Source organism: Strix uralensis, chromosome 4 (genome assembly GCF_047716275.1).
Source record: "Strix uralensis isolate ZFMK-TIS-50842 chromosome 4, bStrUra1, whole genome shotgun sequence".
NCBI classification, from domain to species: Eukaryota; Metazoa; Chordata; class Aves; order Strigiformes; family Strigidae; genus Strix; species Strix uralensis.
In genome coordinates this window covers 64915667-64934684 of record NC_133975.1, presented here as the reverse complement: position 1 = coordinate 64934684, position 19018 = coordinate 64915667, and the positions used below count along the sequence as shown (strand labels likewise).

General features: G+C 37.2%; 1 protein-coding gene across 1 annotated transcript in view; it reads left to right on the top strand.

Moving 5' to 3' along the window:
• Positions 1-19018, top strand: part of BMP2K (BMP2 inducible kinase) — a 67195-nt gene that overhangs the window by 33751 nt on the left and 14426 nt on the right. The window contains exons 8-15 of the mRNA XM_074866993.1: positions 1041-1144; positions 3282-3361; positions 5006-5166; positions 6521-6699; positions 7697-7792; positions 8545-8732; positions 10747-10904; positions 16899-17012. Coding sequence (XP_074723094.1) covers positions 1041-1144; positions 3282-3361; positions 5006-5166; positions 6521-6699; positions 7697-7792; positions 8545-8732; positions 10747-10904; positions 16899-17012 — 1080 coding nt within the window. The remainder of the gene's footprint in view (positions 1-1040; positions 1145-3281; positions 3362-5005; positions 5167-6520; positions 6700-7696; positions 7793-8544; positions 8733-10746; positions 10905-16898; positions 17013-19018) is intronic.

The window sequence follows — 19018 nt, the reverse complement described above, 5'->3', positions numbered from 1 at the left end:
GAACATTCTCCACTTCATAAATCTAACATTTTAGAATCAAGTGGCAGGAGTTGTCACTTCATATATGTTCTGTTTCCACTTAATGGTGCTGTCACTGCAAGTTTAAATCTGCTCTGTTTTGTAAAACCCATTAAAAATAAAACTTGCTATAAACTACATTGGCCATGAAATAATGCCTTTGACTAAAATTCGAAGATCTATCTAAAATTATATTTATTTTTTAAAAAATACTTCAAGATTTTTTACAAAATCTTGTTTAAGATTGGCTGTACTACTGGACAATTTTGGAAATGTAGTGCAATTTTTTCATCAAAATTGAGAACTTAAACTTAAGTTGTTTGTTTTCTTTGTAGCTGAACATATTTTTGGAGGCTTGGCTTGTTTAGAAAATATCTTTCACTGTTTATTTAGATTCTCCAGTCACTTAAGCAAGGTTTCTGATTGTCCTCTGTGTCATACTGTAAATAATCTAAAGTAACTTTTATTTGAAAAACACCAAATCTTTTAATTTGGGAACGTAATGTTTGAAAGGGACATCAGAAATTCTTGTGTCTTATCAGGAATAAGTCCTTCTATCGTGGGACTATTTTTTTTTTTTTAAATACACAAAAATGTGCATAGCCAACTAAACCTGCAAGGCAAAAGATGATGTAGAACTTTAACCAGATGCAGTTACATCAATCTGTGAAACTTGTTAGCTACAGTGAATTTTGTATTAGCTTTAGAAGATTCTAGTACTGTGAGTTGGTTTTATGTTGTTTCTCAAGTTACTAATCACTACATCAGTTTAGCTGCCCTTTCCACAACTGTCAAAATATCAAACAGCATACATCTCCTGCAACTGTATTTGACCCTAAAAACAATTTGACTTGACAAAAAGTATTTAAAATATCCAAAAAACCAACATAATAATTAAAATTACTCTTTCTGGGGTAAACTCATGTGGCAGAACTGCTGAATTTCTTCTTGCTGGTGGCATGCTGTCTCAACAGGCTTTTTGATTTCCAACAGTGATAATTTGGTTTTATCAATTTCTGCAGGATATATGCTTGAACCAGATCAAGAACAGAGGCCCGATATCTTTCAAGTATCTTCCTTTGCCTTTAAACTTGCCAAAAAGGATTGTCCAGTGTCTAATATTAATGTAAGTAGTTATTTTTTTCCATATTTTTAGTGTATATTGTAGGTAGCATTGAGAGAAGGCTATCAAATCACCTGAGAGATTATATCAATTTCTTAATAAACCTTGCTCTTATATTTAAAACATAGAGCGGAGTACACTTTAAGCTGCTATTGCATATGTGCGCCATTAGCTCTCTAAACAAAATATTTTTTAATTTTGAGGCATAGCTCTACGAATTACATGGATACTGCCTCAATACCTGACTTATGGTTTTAACCATTACTAATCTCTTGTGTCTAATACAATTAATGTGAAATATACTACAGAACTTAAACTTGTTTGACAATAGAAGGTTTAATGTTGTCACTGTAGTGTGAAGAGCATTTATGTTCTGGATAAACCCTTTTTCTTAATCATCCTTAACAATTATGTTAATCCACTGGAAGGACTGCAGTGAACTGGAAGGCAAACAATAGTGCCTTGGTTAGCCTGCATTCTTATCCTTACTTTCCATGTGAGTTTGAACTTTGTTTGAAAGTCTGAACTTTCAAAGATCATCTCATTCACAGATCTAATTATTGTGCAATAGAATTTGAGGGCACATGAATAATGTTCAGTATTTTAAAGTGAATCTCAAGCATCAGGAAAAATCAGTCTCAAAATTCATTTTGACACTAATGTCAATTATAGTAAACTGCCTTCAGAGACAGACGAATAAACTTAGTGAGATCCCTTTGAATTCCTTTATCATTGATCCTTGTAGAAGGAGGTGCTCAGTAAATGTGAGTGCTGCTTTTGGCGACTTAAGTAAATCAGAAAACCTTGAAGTACTTACTGTTACTAGGTAAAGGCTAAATTTCAAGTGCTTTGAATGGTTTTGCATTACGCTGTTGCAGTGTGTGAATAGGAGGTGCGATAACTGTACTTTCCCTCAAAGACTTTATCCTGAAACACAAACATAACTTGACATAACATAATTTGGGAATTTACTATGTTACTCACTGGAGGAGTAGTATCATCTCACTCAGGTGACTTGAAAATGTGTCTGTTTGATTTTCTCCCTGCCCTTGCAGATAGGAATTGCCTGTTTACTTGGCCCTTTGCCCTGTGACAGACCTAGAAAAGTAGAAGGGCCTGGAGTATTCTTACAAAGTGAAGCTGTTTGGTGTGTATGTTTTTTCCACTGACGTGTTAAAACTGCAGTAAAAGCAACAGTGTATGCCCTGGTTTCTGTTGCTGTTGATTTCCTTTGGTAGTGCTTGTCCCTCTAGCACCCATGGCTGCCTTAAAAGAAAAGCAGCACAAAAATGTGCACGTGGACACCCCTGACCCTCCCTCTTGAAGTTTCCTGAGAATAAGAATGACTGTTGTAGGTTAGAAGAGAGGCTGGCTCAGTGCAGTATATGGTCTTTGACAGCAGCTTACATTTTCAAGGTAAAGTCGGAAGTGTGTCTGTCTATCTCTTTCTAAGACTTGGCTAATTCCAGTACTGATGAAAGTCGTCAGAAGCGGTATCTGATAATTGGCTTTCTCTATTATTTGTGACCAAATGTAATTTGTGTTGTTTATGTAAGGAGGCAGTGCATGTGTAATGAGATAATCGTCCTTCTCCCTCCCCCAAAACTGCTGTTTTCCTTGGTTCAGTGTGGTTTAGGTGAAATGTAATTTATTCAGGAATTGGTCTGAGATGGGGTTAAGTTGAAGAACCATAGAAGCTTAGATATGGCATGTTTTTCTGGAATTTATGTTGGGGTGTAAGAGCTGAGTGGACAAAAAAACTACTGTTGTTTTATCCAAAGGTTAGACTTTGATTTAGTCCTTAAACTTGAGGCTAAAATAAGTCTCTGTTCTGTGCAGTTACAAGAAAACATTTGGAGAAAATGTTTTACTTTAATGTTGATAGTTGGTAGTGTGTGAATGAAGCAAAGTTGTTGACAAAACAGTCAGACCAGTAATGTTTTTATTTTACTTTTGCAACTGGTAAGAGAACAGAGAGATACTGTTAAATTGAAACACTTTTAATCTGCAGCTGTATGAGTTCTGCATGAAGCCTTGTAACATGAAAAACTTGAACCCAAGTGTTCGTTTTGAATATGTAATGATTTTTTTTATTTCAGGATTTTGGGTTTTTAATTTATTCAAATTTATTTTTCCCAAGAATTCTCCTGTCCCTTCAACTCTTCCTGAACCCATGACAGCTAGTGAGGCAGCTGCTAGAAAAAGCCAAATAAAAGCAAGGTGAGCAGTGGATGTGGCTTTACTTTTTTTTGCTAATATTGTTAAGCTCCATGTTTGTCTGAAACTTGTTTTCATATGCTTGTTAATAAATGAAAAATTATCTTACTAGCAGAGGTCATTAGAACACACAAACAGCAATTCTGAGAGCTTCAGGTCTCTCTTTGGTTTCCACTCCATTGCTTTTTTCATTGTATTGAGAATCCATGGAGGGAAAATGAGAGCCTGTTTTGTGGTGGAATAAGTAAGTGCTAGCTGTCTGATCTGTCTTATTTTCACTTAGTGTGATAAGTGAATTTTGAAATAAAAGATTTCAGTGGTAGGTGAGGATAATATGGTACACATAAACTGTTCTTAGGAATTTTATTTAAATATACAAATCAAATTTGATTGAAAGTAAATAGATTTTGTTCTTTCAAAACCTCTGATTTTTATACTAAATTATTCCTTTTTTTGTACTTTTGTTTTTGTTTTTATTAACATCAGGAATTCCTATTCATGCTTTTTTACATCTGCTATGATGTGTATGCTTGATGTTAGTGCTGGAAGAATCCTTTACACTTCTATTCTTTGTTTAATGGAAGTTGTTTGGGTTTTGGATCTACCAACATGTGTGACTTAGGTACTCTTATATTTAGTTATAACTATGAGTTCTATTTCAACTCTGACTTCCTTAGTCTATTGTGAATGAGAAGCAAATGAATGGGCTCATCTAAGCTGCATTTGAGCTATGTAGATATGTATGTACCATTTTAAGGTAATGTCATGGCCTGGACGTGGTTGGTTTTGCTGGCTCTGCTGTCAGTTGGTAATGTACAGCAGGTGTAGAGTATCTATGGAATAATCTTTTAAACTCCAACTAAATCTAGTGCCAAGCAAGGTTCATAGTTCTTCCTAGATAATATTTTCCTGATGGCTGTAAATTACAGCAGGTTAAGGCAGATGGTGTCTTAATATAATATGTTAGGAATTAATATGAGGTGTTACATACTGATGGCTCAGATGGTGAATTAGTGTTTTTAAGCAATCAGACAGCTTTAAAAAAATGCATATACTGTAACCTGATAATGGCATTAAAGCTCTCAAGTACAAGTACTTGGGTTTTGAACATCTTTATTAACCCAGCAGACTATTATACATCTCTGAAGTACTTCAGGAAAGACGCAAATCTTTTGAGCAGTTTATGGATGTTATAACTGCTAGAGGCTAAAATCTCTAACAAAAGGTAGAAATGAGTTGATTTACAGATAAGATTTTTCTTAATCTTATTTCCTTTAAGTATGAACAGTTATCATACCTCTAGTCATAGGATTGCTGACTCAAGCGCTAGACATAACTTTCACTCACTAGTGTGAAGTGAGGAAAGCTTTTACAGAGAGATTTCGTGTAGTTCCATGGTCTCCTTGGGAATAAGGCTATTGCATAGCTCCTTCTTAATGGTGTTCTGGAGCAATTGTATATCCTATGGCTGTGATGGGTGGGGAGTGGAATTTAGGAAGCAAATTTTAAGGTATTACAATCAAATTCAGAAGTAGAGCAGCCTATGGTTAAGACATAATTGAGCTATTAAGAGATATACCGTGTCTAATTTGAAGAAGAAAGTCCTTTTTTAACATGACTCTTCTGTGGGAATACTTGTCATTTCAGAATAACAGATACTGTTGGACCAACAGAAACCTCAATTGCACCACGACAAAGACCAAAGGCCAATTCAAGTACTGCCACTTCTAGTGTGCTGACGATCCAGAGCTCAGCAACTCCAGTCAAAGTACAAGTTCCTGGTGAATTTGGTAATCGTGGGCAAAAAGGTAACTTAACAAAGTCTAAGGATGGATCAAAATAAATGAAGAATGAATATTGTCTGTCTCTTCCTTCTTGCTCTAGTAGGGATAAAATTTAAAACTCAAATTCATCTTCTTTTTTATATGCTAAAACCTGAATCTTCATCCTTTCTGAAAGATTCTAAATGTGCAAATAAGTTTGACCAGGTGCCACAAAAACTAAATGCAATTTGTTGAGAAGTGAAGGTATTTTTGGTGCTTAACACTGATTTTGCACGAACTTTCCCACTGTGGGTTGCGAGAGAGGCTCATGCTCAGTTTTGACTTTCAAATAATTCATGAAAAATACTGAGGTCTTCTGTAACAAACTGCTTTCATGGTAGTAGGAGAAATATTTTCCCTGTGCCTCAATAAGTCATGAGATATCAACAATATGTTGGTATTATTTGTAGGCTGGAACCATGCAAAAAGTTCACTTTTCTAATGATTGATGGATGCATTTCACATTGAACTGTGGGTGCAATAGAGGGGTAACAGGAGTAATTGAGGGAAGCTCAATCGAGTGAAATGGGTTTTAGATAAATCCTTTGAGTTTTTCTTCATCTCCTTTAAAAAAGAGTTATGGCTCCAGTAAATATTCACTTAAATAGTTTTCATTTACATCTCCAGTACTTTCCTAGTTGAACTGTGTGATGTTACAGTACAGGAAGAGTAGCTTCAGGGATGGTATTAGCAAAGGCTCTGATCAAAAGGCTGCTGAGAATGTTTGTGTCCCAGGTGTAAACAACTTTTACTAGGCAGGATCCAGATAACATCCAACTTGGAAAGCTTTTCCTGTTATGACAAGTAACAGATCATTCCTGGGCACTTCAGAATATAAATACAGCACGCAAGAAGAGATTGATTTATGTTAGTAACTGCTTACTTAAAAGGCTGCAAAAATAATTGAATGGCAAAATCAATCAGGTGTTCTGTTTAGGGAATTTGACAAGTGAGCCAATAGTTCCCTTAAAAAAAACCATCGCACGTGTTGTATGCATAGAAAACTGTATGTTTTGAGGGTTAGGGTTTGAGACAGTAGAAGGTACAACTTAAGTGTAAGTAAAGCAGAAATCTTGAACCCAGCTTCCTCTGTTGTGAGACCAAATGAAGCTTCCCACATCTTGTAAGTAGAAATTGTGCCTTGACAGGCACGTAAGTATTTTTGGAGAAGAGAACTTAGTATCTACCGTATCTACCAGCTCTACTAGTTGTCAGACTGGGAAGGGAAGTTAATAAACTGTTTCACCTTGAAGTGTTAAATAAAGATGTTAACTGCCAGGGAGTGCTCTAGCTAAACTTTAGAGATCAGTATGTCAATGGTGTTGTCTGACTATCACAGGAACCATGCGCCCAGGGAATGGACAAGAAATGTTACAGTCCCAAGGGACCAACCAGCACCCCCCGCAGCAGAACAGAGTTCTGCAGCAGCTGCAGCAAGGGGACTGGAGACTACAGCAGCTACACCATTTACATCACCAGCAGCAGCAACCTACAGTTCAGGATGCTTACATTCAGCAGGTACAAGTTGAATCTGTTAGGTTTCTAAGAGACACATGTTATGCCTGTTAATAATACTTGGAATCATGTGCTAATTAAACATTTCTGCTGTTGTGGCCTGTTCTTTTTCCCGCTAGGATAAAAGGATCATGGCTCCTGCCCCTTCTTTTTAACTTTGTCTCTTCATAGGCACTGTAATGCTTACCCTAGAAAGCTGCCTTCTTTGTGCTATCTTGTTTTTTTAGTTTGACAGTGAATCCCATCTTGCTTTGAATCACCACCATGTGGCCCAAACAAAGGTTTTGCGTGTAAATGTGCTTAAGATATATGTTAGGAATTATCTAGGTGATGATGCTATGCTTGCAGTAGATGGTTGTACCTACACCATCTCAGTAGCATTTTTTGCCAGTTTTGCTTTCTTTGATTTTTCTTGGTCAGCAAAGAACTTTGTTTTGGTAATTGTTCTGTCCACGCAGATTTTTCGTGCATGACATGTATTCTAACACTGTCCAGCTTGCATACTGTCAAGTATAATCACTTAAGTTGTGCAGCATAAATTACTGTAAACATAACGGAAGAGCAGCTAGGTCAGACAAGAATGTTCAGATCCTGTCCAAGGCACGTATTGCTATTCCTCTTTTTTTCCCATTTTGAGACATGTTATTCTTTAAAGCACAGCTGAATTATTTTCCAAAGTGACTCAGCACTGGTGAAAACTACAGAAGTTGGGATGCTAATTGGCCAGCCTCAGAAAAGGCAGTGCTGAGTATGTAGTTTAATTTTTTGTTAAACAGGCTGGTATTAATTGGGGGGAAAAAACGGAAAAGCTTCTAAACACAGAGTCATTAAAATGCTGTGACTGAATTGCAAGGTGATTCTTGGTTATGTGATGTCTTAAGTGAAAAATGCTGTTGAGTCACAGAAGTCATATTTTAATTGATGCTGTTTCTAAATATCTGGATATTCCTAAAGGGGAGATCACGACTTCTTAAAGCTATTTTCTTCTTTTCAACTATAGTATCAACAAGCAATGCACCAGCAGATGGTCCAACAGCAGCTGTTGATGCAGTCTGTGTACCAGCAGCAACCTTCCCAATCTCAGTATCCTGCTATGGTATGTCAAGAATGGAACATAGACAGTAAAATCTTAAAATACGTGCTGTGTTTGTAAGTCTGTTATGAAGATGCAATAAGATGAGTTTGTGAGTAGGTGTAATGAGCTGTGGATGTGGTAAATAGCGTGGAGTTCAGCATCTAAAATGATACTCAGTTGGGGAAGAAAAAGTTAACCCAGTCTTGGTTGCAGAAGCTTATCTGGAGTTGCACTTCTGTATTAATCAGATGGGATATATCCTAAACTTCATGAAGTAGGTATATAGTAGTTTGAAACATACTTGGTGCTTAAGGCTTCCAAGTGACCACAGCAACAAATGTATGTTAGACTACTAAGTGATACAAGGCATTGTGACTTGAAATTCCTACTTTAAAAGCAAGAAAGCAAACTGCATAATCTGTTTTTTCAAAAGTCGGGAGCAATTATGAATTTTGATTATTAATAATTAAGAATAAGGTATGATGAAAACTAACTTTTTAGTGCTGCAGTAGCATATGCTTAGTTTGCAGTAATTACAAAAAGCTAAGGGATAATGTGTTGGAAGAGAAAAATGGTATTACTGACCTGTTAGGGCAGGTTTTTTTCACCTGTATAGTGGACAGGTCTGTCTTCTTGCTTCTGCTGAAGCTACCAAGCTTTTCTGGAGTGTGGTGGTGGTTAGTGCGTTTGACTGCAAGGCTGGTATTGTTACTTAGCAGAAAAGATTAATGCTGACTCAGATGACTTGGTAACATGATCATTCTCTTTCTTAGGTGCAGCAATATCAGCACGCTCTCCTACAGCAGCAGATGCTGGCTCAGCAGCAACAGCGGTCGCAACAGGCGCAGTCTCCTGAATATATCACTTCTCCACAAGACTTCTCACCAGCCTTAATCTCCTACCCTGGGTCACTTCCAGTGCATGCTGGAACAGTGGCAGATTGTCCCTACCCTGCAAGCAGGCAAGTATTCTGACACAGATGTACCCAAGGGTTACTTATTGCTTACATTGCTTATTGTGATGAGCACTACTGAATCCTTTCCTCAGAAATTACCTGCTTCAGTAGTAAGGTATTAGTTGAAGCAGTTGGATAGTTGCTGTTTAGTAGTAAAGAATATTTTAGGATGAGCCTGGTACAACTTCTTAAAGAACCTGTCTTCCTCTTTTGCTTGTTCATGGATTTATTCCAGGAACTGACTTTGCTTAAGATGGTTAGTAGCCAATGTTGAGTGAGGTTATGGGCATGTGAAAGTCACCTTAAACACTCTTTAAGAGAGGCCTTATAGTTGGTATTTATTTGCTAGGGCTTCTAACTCTTGTGTCTATTGATCAGAGGTCTGACTTAAGTATGTTGTTTGATAGAGTATACCTCATCAGAGGTATAATCCCTTTGCAGGGGGCTGTGGATTTACCCTTGCTTAATAAGGTGTAATAAATAATGACTTTTCCAATAATTCTTATGAAAAACTGTGTGTGGAATAGAAAACCTTTCTTTTCTGTTTAAAAACTAAAAAATCACAGATTTGTCCAGTTTCACTAATGTTAGAAGCTAGGTTATGTATTTGTATAGGTTCCTACTATACTATATTGAAAGATAAGTGCTTTGCAATTGTCGAAATGCTGAGTCTTTGGTGCAGTCAGTCTTGACACAGGCTTTCAGTTAATAGTGTGGCTACATGTTTCAGGTGCTGCTGTCAGTCTCTTCTAGGTTACAGTGTGTTGAAAGTGTAAAAACCAAAATATTCCCTGCTGTGGGCTGGATTGATGTAATATTATCACCATGACCAGTTTGGCTTCATCTTGCCAATTAGGTAGTCTAATCCCTAGCAGAGAGTGTCATCCTGCACTTCTGTGCCCATATCTGAGATTTACCAGCTGTACTTCAGGCAGGTCTATTGCCAGAGTACTTCTGTCACAAATAATTTCTGAAAGGAATCATTCCAGTCTGGAAGTAAATACATACATTTCCAGTTTCTCTTCCGTGTGTTTGGCTGAAGATTTTGGTCCTGCTGGTTAGCTTTGAGTCAATGACTGTGAATTAGCAATGGTTTGCAATACATGAGATTGATCGTGTAAACAAAAAATATACTTCTTGTATACTTAATACTTCTTATATTAAAGGAGGGGGCGATGAGTTTCTTTTCCCTTGACATATTAAATGCATTGCGTTGTATCGCATGTTGTCCTTCTTTCAGTGGAAAGAGCCAGTAGTCTTTGGGATGATAGGACCCAAGCTGATAGGAAGAAGCCCCTTCTCCTTTCTCTCGTCTTGAAGAGATGGTTCCACATGAAGCTGGGCTGCAGGTGTGGCCTGCAGAGCCTGGCTGGGCATAGAGAAAGAACCAGTTAGCACACTGTAACTTGCTGATTGCTGCTTTTCTAGTCTGCTTCAGACAAACAGAGAAGTAGTAGGCGTAATTTGCTAAACTTGCATGAAAGGAAAACCACATCTGGTCAAAGGTTTCTTTGTGTAGATAAGACTAATCCAAGCAGAAGCTATTATGTCAACTGGTTCAGTTATTTCTATCAGTTGGATGGATGTAGAATTCAAAGGCACTTAATGTGTCTGCCAAGAAAAAATAATCTGAAAATAAAGAGAACTGATGAAAACTTCAAACAGGCTTTTTTTGAGAAAAACAAGTCAGTCTCCTACGGCAATATAGAAATGACCATAGAGTGAAATAGAGTTTTTGCCCTTGCATGTCAACTTGATGAAGGATTCTGTGCTTTGGCTACAATTAATAAGTTGAATAATGAAAGTCCAAGGATTGCATAAAGAAATCATGTGATCAAACCACATATTTCAAGTGATCCGTTTTCCCTTAAGTTAGCTTTCGGATGCTTTTGGGATAAGCTGTTAATGCATGCATGTTATTTGTATGTAGTATTTTGCCTAATGAAGCCTGTTAAAGATTTTTCACCCTGATAAACAATCTTGTAATGTTTCTATTTACTTCCATGAACTTACTTTACAGACCAGGTATTCTGGATGCTGAAGCAATTGCCAGTTACCCAAAGCAGAGCATCAATAACCCACCTGATATGTCAGGCTGGAACCCATTTGGAGAGGACAATTTTTCCAAGTTGACAGAGGAGGAGCTGTTGGACAGAGAATTTGACCTGCTAAGATCAAGTAAGGGACGCTTGAAGGCTTATTTTGCTTCACAGTAAATAAGGGCTCTGTAGTTGCTCAGCAGTTCCAACACCTGTCCTGTGGAAGGGCCATGCAGTCTGTGTACAGAAAATTCTTTCTGAGCATTTGAGGGCAGAGTTGGGCCTGTCTTCTTTATTTTCCTTTCTCTTTTTGAAAATGTGTGCAATAGGAACTCACTGTCTAAAACTGGTACTTATGGGCTCAAATACTGCAGAAATGGTAATAACTTAGCTCTTGAATACTGCTTGTGTCACCTTGATCGTCAAGAAGCTCTGAATAGCAGAGGTATATTGTCAGATAGGAAGAAAAGTTTGGCTGCTTGCTTTGTTCCTTTCCAGCTTTTTTCTTGCACACCAGAGCAGAAGAGTCTGTGGGTCTGATTTGTCCTTTGAAAATGCCTGAAAGAAAATTGATCTATTACATTATGTTAATGTTTTGTAATGTCCTTTCTGATGAGTGGCTACATGTAAGGGCTGCTTCGTTGTTCTGATATGGCAATAGTTGAATAAACTTTTTCCTCTTCAAGTCAGTTATCTCAATGGTTTTTACTTGAAATTACTTCCTCGTCTTAATTGCTTAACACATGCTCATGAGATGCTCTTCCTAAAACTGGTTTTGTCAAGACCAGATTTATTAGTGAGACTTGTAAGATGTGACAATGTTAAAAAACAGATTGTATATACTTGGCTGAGTATCAGCAAGTTCCTTGCAATTAAAAATGCAGTAAAGTTGAATTTCAAGTAATTGAAAAAAAAATACTGTGCCTTCAGTTAAGTCTTTTTTCTTCTTGGATTTCTGTGTCCTTAAATGTAGCTGAACAAGATGTGCGCATAACCTGTTAATCCTCAAGGAAAGTGACTGCTTGGAGTTTTTTTGTGAAACTCTAGTTGATTGTTTTCACTTGTATCTTGTGTTGATCACGTAAGACTCTTACTTTTGAGATGTGGATGTAGCCTGCACACATTTTGGAGTAAAATGATTTACTGCTAGCTGAGGAAAATGGATAAAATATCAGCTGAAAAATAAGCATTCTTTCTGAATCCAAGTTTAGAATTTGAAATTATTTAGTAGTAGAATGGAATATCTTCAGGTATGCTGCTTCCAATTGAAGGCTTAGAAGTCTTCTGAAATAATACACTCTTGAATCTGGAGAAGGCTAGCTTTTAAACCAAAAGTTCAGCACATTACCTGTTTCCAGAATCTTTAACTGACTTCTGGACTGCTGACTGTAGTTATAGTAAGTTTTATGAGATTTTTTTTTTGGTTAAACCACATGTTTTGAACACATATAAGTACAGAAGATGATATTAACCAAGGACATATTTCAAGTGGCTTTACAAAAAAGCTGGAAAATGCTGTACAAGAAATACGCTTGTCTGGAGTAGTTCAATAGGCTGGTTATAGCAAGCTGGAGAAATAGAAAAATCGTAGAATTATTTATGTTGAAAGAAGCTTTAAGATTGAATCCAACCATTAACTTGTCAGTACCAAGTCTACCAGTAAACCATGTCCCTAAGTGTCAGGTCTACACATATTTTAAATACCTCCAGGAATGGTGACTCAACCACTTCCTTGGGCAGCCTGTTCCAATGCTTGATAGCTCTTTTCTGTGAAAATGCTGAATTGCATGCAAACAGACTTAGTAAAGGCTTGAATAACTTGGAGCTAAATGCTGCTAACTGCTGTCTCTAAATCTCCAGCAGCACGAACAGTTAACTACTACTATAATTCCATTATCAAGTTTTTATACTATACATGTGAAAATAGTTTTGGGGTTTTTAAAGAGTAAATCTACTTAAGCATGTTTTTGGCTCATCTCTTAGTAAAGATAATTCAGTGCACCGAAGAGCTGGAGGTGATAACAAGCTTCATATGCTGTATCAGAAAAGTAAACATAACAGCACAGTTTTGCTTAGTAATAACCAGTGTTAGGGGATTTTAGTCACTTGAATACAGAAAACATAAAAATAAATTTACTAGCTTGACCGATCAGTACACTAGAGGGCAGGCTTGTTTACACATAATGAGATGCAGCTACAGCTTTTTTAGGCTTTTAACTTAATTTCTGTGAAGAGGTCCAGTGGAGGGGGAGCTAGTTTTAATCTCAGTGTATGTGTGTTTCTGCCTACACATAGATATGTATATCAAAGACTTCAAAAACCTTTCAACTTCCAAAGATCGTATGAACTTACCTTGCACTGTTAATGCCTTCATTTCTGATTTGACTCCAGTATTTATACTTAATTTTGTCTACCGATACTTTCTCAAACTTAGATGGATTAATGAGAAATTGTGAGATTTATTGTACCATTAAGGCTTATACCTATAAAATTGTCTTTAACTGTATAATACTTCCTGGAATTTCCTCAGATACATCTTAAGGGTCAAGGCTTAATTCTCTTCAGATGTAGGTTATTTCTTATGAGAGAAAACTGTTTACTGCTAAATAATTTTTGTGCTCAATTTTTGAATTTACTGTGAATCATTTTGCCATCTAGAGGAAGGAGAATTGAAGATACAGCTTTGATAGTTACATTTTCTGTTACTAAACCCAGTTGCTGTCTCGTACTTGATAACTTGTGTACAGTGTTGTGTAAGTTTGTCTTTTTGTCAAGTTGTGTGGTGCTGAGTAGCATTCAAAACATTGATCCTTTTTTTTCCATTTCCAGAAGCCTGTTTTGTATTGTTGAGCTGATGCTTTATACATAAATCAAATTTTTTTTTTTAAATCTGTCAAATATTTTTAAAGCGGTTATGTTCATGACAGTAATACATGAGTAATTAAATATACACAGCCTTTGTTAGTGGATCGAGATGTCATCATAATTTGTCAGGTTAACGTTACTGTTCGGTTTCATGCATTTAGTAGCTTAATGTCATAGTGCATGTAGTGATGGGTACTGCTATGACGATTAATCACTTTTCCTTTAAAGAGGAAGCTAACTCATAGAACAGAATAGCTTGTTTATGCTTTGTGAAAGTTTTCATAGTAAAAAGATTACAGATGCAGTAAAATGTAACGTGCAACTGAATGAAAATTTCTGAACTGTGAGCACTTTTGTGGAGAACTTTGATATGAAGTTACAGGATGGAGTTCCTAGTTCTTGTGTACACTGTTTTTCTGTTGTGGCTGTCATCATGGGTGTTAATGTTGGTCCTGAAGCACAGGTGATGCTGAGGTTCTGACAAATTTGTGAAGAAATGGATTTCTTACAAAGAGCTCCTGTAACCACTTAATCTCTGCAGAACTGGGAGCCAAGATGGGTCTGCTTTCTCACCGGGAAAAATTACCAGCACAGCCTTCACACTGAATTGCACAAGGTTCTTGTTAGGCCCAGAATCATCTCGGTGCTGCAACAGATACACCTGTGGGTGCAAAGCCTATGAAGCTCTCTGCCCATCACCTTTGCAGCATGTACCGTATGAAGGAACTACCTAGACCACCTGTGCAGGAAAGAGCTGTGGTTCTTCCCAGGTTTTGTGCACAAGTGTTTCTTGTACTTCAACAAGTCCCAAGAGAGCTGTCTCCTGAGTGATCTTGGGCCTGTCAATTGAATGGAAAAAGATGGATTCCTTGTTTGTAGTTTTAAATAACTGCACTTTTCTATGGAAGGGGCCACTGTACCACGTGGCATGTGATCGTGTCTCTTGCAGCAGTCTGGGCTGCATATTTGTATGATTATTCACTGCTGGTAAAAAACCTTGGATCTTTATTTTAAGGAAGTTGAATCTGAAGCACAATAATGTCTAGTACTGACAGTCCCACTGAATCTACTTCTGCTTGTGTGAAGCTGGAGAAACCATCACTGTTTCTTTTTTTTCTCAAACATTCTCTGATAAAGAGAAGTCGATTGTGTTACAAGGTGGACAAATTGTGTGCTTCAGAAGACTGGAAAAATGGCTCGTCCTTTTCAAATAAATAGCCTTAGATTTGATGAACTGACAAATTTTAAACTCTATTTTCCAGGGAGATGTATCCCAGTACGTGTATGCCTAGGTGCCATGGAGGAGTTAAAACCTTGTATTTACTCACTTTCCCTAATCTTTCTTGCATGCTTAACATTTCAATCCATTTTGTTTTCTTCTATCCCTAGCCCTGCTGCTCAAGTTGGGAGATCTGATCATCATCTAGGGGCTTGAACTTGCGTAGTCTTTCATGCCAGCATTTGCAGGGACTCTCCAAAGGATAGTTCAAGTTGTTGCACCCTGAAAAATTGCTCTAGAGTTTGATTGCTTGTGTAGCTGTCGACTGGTTTTCCTCTGGAGGCAAGACACTAGGGATAATAGAACAAAAGCATCCCTCAGTCTGCATTTGTAAAGATGCAAGATGAAGGTCACATACATTTCTTCCAAGACAAAACTCAAACCACTCCCCCCAAAATCAACAAAGTAACACCACCACCCCCCCCACCCCCCAAACAACCGACAAAAAAAACCCCAACCCATAACCCCCCTGAAACCAAAACCCAGAACCTGAGGAGAGAAAGCCGTGTGGATATGACTGCTCAGAAACAGAAATAAGTACTGCTGTTAGATGTGATGCTTGGCAGTTGTTTGTCTTCAAGGCTCAAAGCCGATAATATAAAACATACAGCTGCTAGTCTTTGTGCATCTTCTGCATGGCTGTGTCACTGTAGGATAATTTTGTTTGGGTTGGTTAGTCTCTGCCTATTTCAATATGTGTATGTTGAGGTGAGAGCAACTACTTAGTCTTCTGCACCAGGAATCCCCAGTTGGGATGATATTTTAAGTGGGGGTTGTCTGTAATAGAACAACTCCCACTTGTATTTCTAACGGTAGGTAAGAGTCAGACAAATCACATTATGGACACTTGAATACGAACAGAACACTTGTCTGTGAAAACTGGCATGTAATTTCAAAACTCTTGGGCTTTGTACACAGAGTTAATATGCATCTGTCTGAAGTAGATTAGCTTGCTGTCTAGTCCCTGGTGGTTGTTTTAGCAAAGCCTCCTGGCTGCTGCATTGCAGGACTGAATAGAAAATGTGCAGGTAGCTTGGTATGTAATTAGAGCAGAGTTCAGCTGCATCTCTACAAATTGTCAAGAAAGTGGTGCTGCAAATTTTTGGAAGAGCAGCTGTTTGCTGTGGAAAAGGGGGAAAACAAAATGCTGTGTCTTCTGCACAGAGGATGTAGGATGTTAGCTGCAAGTGGAATGCCTTGTCACCATGGTATTGTTAAGTGGCTGATGGGCCTTGCTTGGACCCTCCTGAGTTGCAGTGTGGTGGTTGGGCTGGATGGTCTGGATCTTGAGTAGGCAGCAGGGTTAAAATAAGAGCTTAGACAGAAAAAATTGTATTTACCTTTCCTAGTGCTTTGAATTTGTGACTGTGTTAAAAGCCTTTTTATGTGTCTTCTGAAAGAAAAAAAAATTCTTTAAAAAATCAGTCTCCTAAGGGTTGAAGACCATACCAAACAGACATTACATTTCTCTATGTTATGCGACACTCAAATTTTTATTTTTGAGTACTAACAGGTGTTACATGTTTAATAAAAAGTACTCCTAGCTATTTTGCTGTGATTGTCAACTTTTCTCTTTTTGTGGCAAAGGCTGGGCAAGACTTGGATAAAATGAATGATTTTGTGATTTGAATAAGCATAGTGATTCTGACTTCAAAACCTCTAGAGCACAGAGGACAAGTAGTTTCTATTACAGAGCGCATAGGCTACATATAATATGTAAGAGCGATCCTCATTTAAAGCATTCCATCACCACATACATACTGCTTTTGGTGGGACAGGGGTATTAACAATATGTTTGTGCAGGTGAATTTTCTTGAATGATCAAGGAGTGTGAATTCAGGATATAGGATATCTTTAAAACATCTAAAAACCCCTAATCGAGAGTATATTCCTTCCTCACCCTGTACAGTAGATATCTTTGCATAGGCATAAGACCTGCCATTTTTATTTTATTTTATTTTTTGTTCTGTTTCATTTTGTTTTTTACAGACAGGCTGGTGGACAGGAGAGCATCTTCAGATAAGAATGTGGAGCCCCATTCTGCTCCACAGAAAAATCCTCCTGAAGATCCGTTTGGTTCTGTTCCTTTCATTTCTCACCCAGGCAAGTTACATCTGTAACATCACTACCTCATATATATATATGTATACATACGTATACATATGTACATATCTCTATCTGTTGAAGTATGTACGTCAGTTAAATGACCAAAGGAATGATAAAGGTGTTGGCTGCCTCATGACAGTAAATGGGTTGAAGAGATTTGTTAATATGTTGATTACCTCATATTAAAAAATACTTCTGCATCCAGTTCCTGGTACTTGTACAGTGTACAGACTGTGTAGTGTTTGCAGTGCAAATACATTGGACTAGTGCAGTGTGAATCACTTAGGCAGAACCAGAAATGCTTTTGCTAAAGGCAAATTACTTGCTAAGATCAAATTTTGCTACTTCCCTGTAGTCTGCTTCCAACTCATGCTGTTTCTTTAGTTCAGTTCTCCAGCCAAGTTAAGACTTCAAGCTTCTGCTGCATTTTATGAATAGTTTTGGTGCGAATTGAGTGAAAACAAACAAAATATCTTACATTATCTGTACATTTGGAGGGGAGGGGGGGGATTCGTTATTGTGTTTCAGTTTGACTTTGGGTATTTTTTACCTTGGATGGAAGTAAAAATAACATTGTATGTGAACACCGACTGTGAATGTGAAACTGCATCATCCTGCAACTTAATCACCAGTTTTAATGTTTGTTTGATCATCACTTTAATATTTTTTTTGGTACCTGTAGCAAAGTAAAGCCTACCTGATAGTTAAATGGTAAAAAGAGCTTCAGTTACTTATGGAGTCACACAGGCACCTACCTAAGTTTTGTTGAGAGTGCTTGTGTGATAAAGGTGCCTTAATATGACTTTTAAAAAGTATTCTTACAGAAGTATAAAAGCTCAGATAATGTGCCTTAAAATAAGTCACTTGGGGTCAACCTTTTGCTTTCATCTCGCGTTCCTGAAGATTGTCTAATTGGGCTGGTTTATGCACACAAGTGCTCTTGTACTATATGTGGTGAAGAGTGAACAGGATAACGCTGTTGTATTCTGCAAGGCAATTTGTAAAAACACCTCTGCATCCATGTCTGCTTCTGATGTTAGACTTAAATTAATTCTGCTTGGTCTATTAGTGTGTTCTCAGTTTCTCTTTTTGTTCTGCTCATTCAGAAAGGGCAAGTTTATCTTCTGTCATCCTGTTAATATTCAGTAGTTCAATATAATGTGAAAGCAATTCTTCAGTGAAGAAATGTTTGCTCCATAGGTGGCAGTTTGGAAGGATTTACCCTAGAGTCTTCATTAAAAAGGTTGCTTTGTTTTGTAGGTGAGCCTAAATTCATATACAAAATGAACAGTAATACATATATTTAATCTCAGATGGTGACTATCAGGTGCTTAGTCTCTTGAGTATTCATACCCATGTGTCTAGGGATTTTTTTTTCTTTCCTCACCTTATAGATCTTAGAAATCTATTTGTTTATTGCTGTTTTTCAGATAGTTATAATATAGCTTAGATTGTAATTAATGGCCTCACTGTATTATGTCATATGTTTTGTTTTTGTTACTTTGAATCCCAGCTTTCATTCTTGAAATACTAAAAAACATAAAAAACAAGGAGAGATGCCTTCTTTTAAAAAAAAAAAAAAAATCAGTCATGGCTGAAAAACCAGACTGCTTGAGAAATATTGAGTTGGCTGTGAACTGTTGCCTGTTCCATTGGAAAAAAATAGTATGTTTTTCAATAGCTTTTTTGTACTGACTCACAACTGGAATTTAAACAAGTGTACATACTGGCTTGATTTAACGAAGGTATTTTTAATTCTGTATGAACAGTAATTTACACTTAGCAAACAAATCTGATATGATAAGTCTTTAAATCTGAAAATCTATCTTTTAAAAACTGTTTTGTTTTCCCCATGAATTGTTCTTGGATATGTCTTGAAATGAGGTGGTATAAGATAACTCAGAAAAGGAGAATGGTGTTGACTTAGACATATTTTATTTCTAGTTGTGAGCTTTCTAGGACAAACTTGACAGATGTCCCTAACTTTGATTTACTCTTGTACT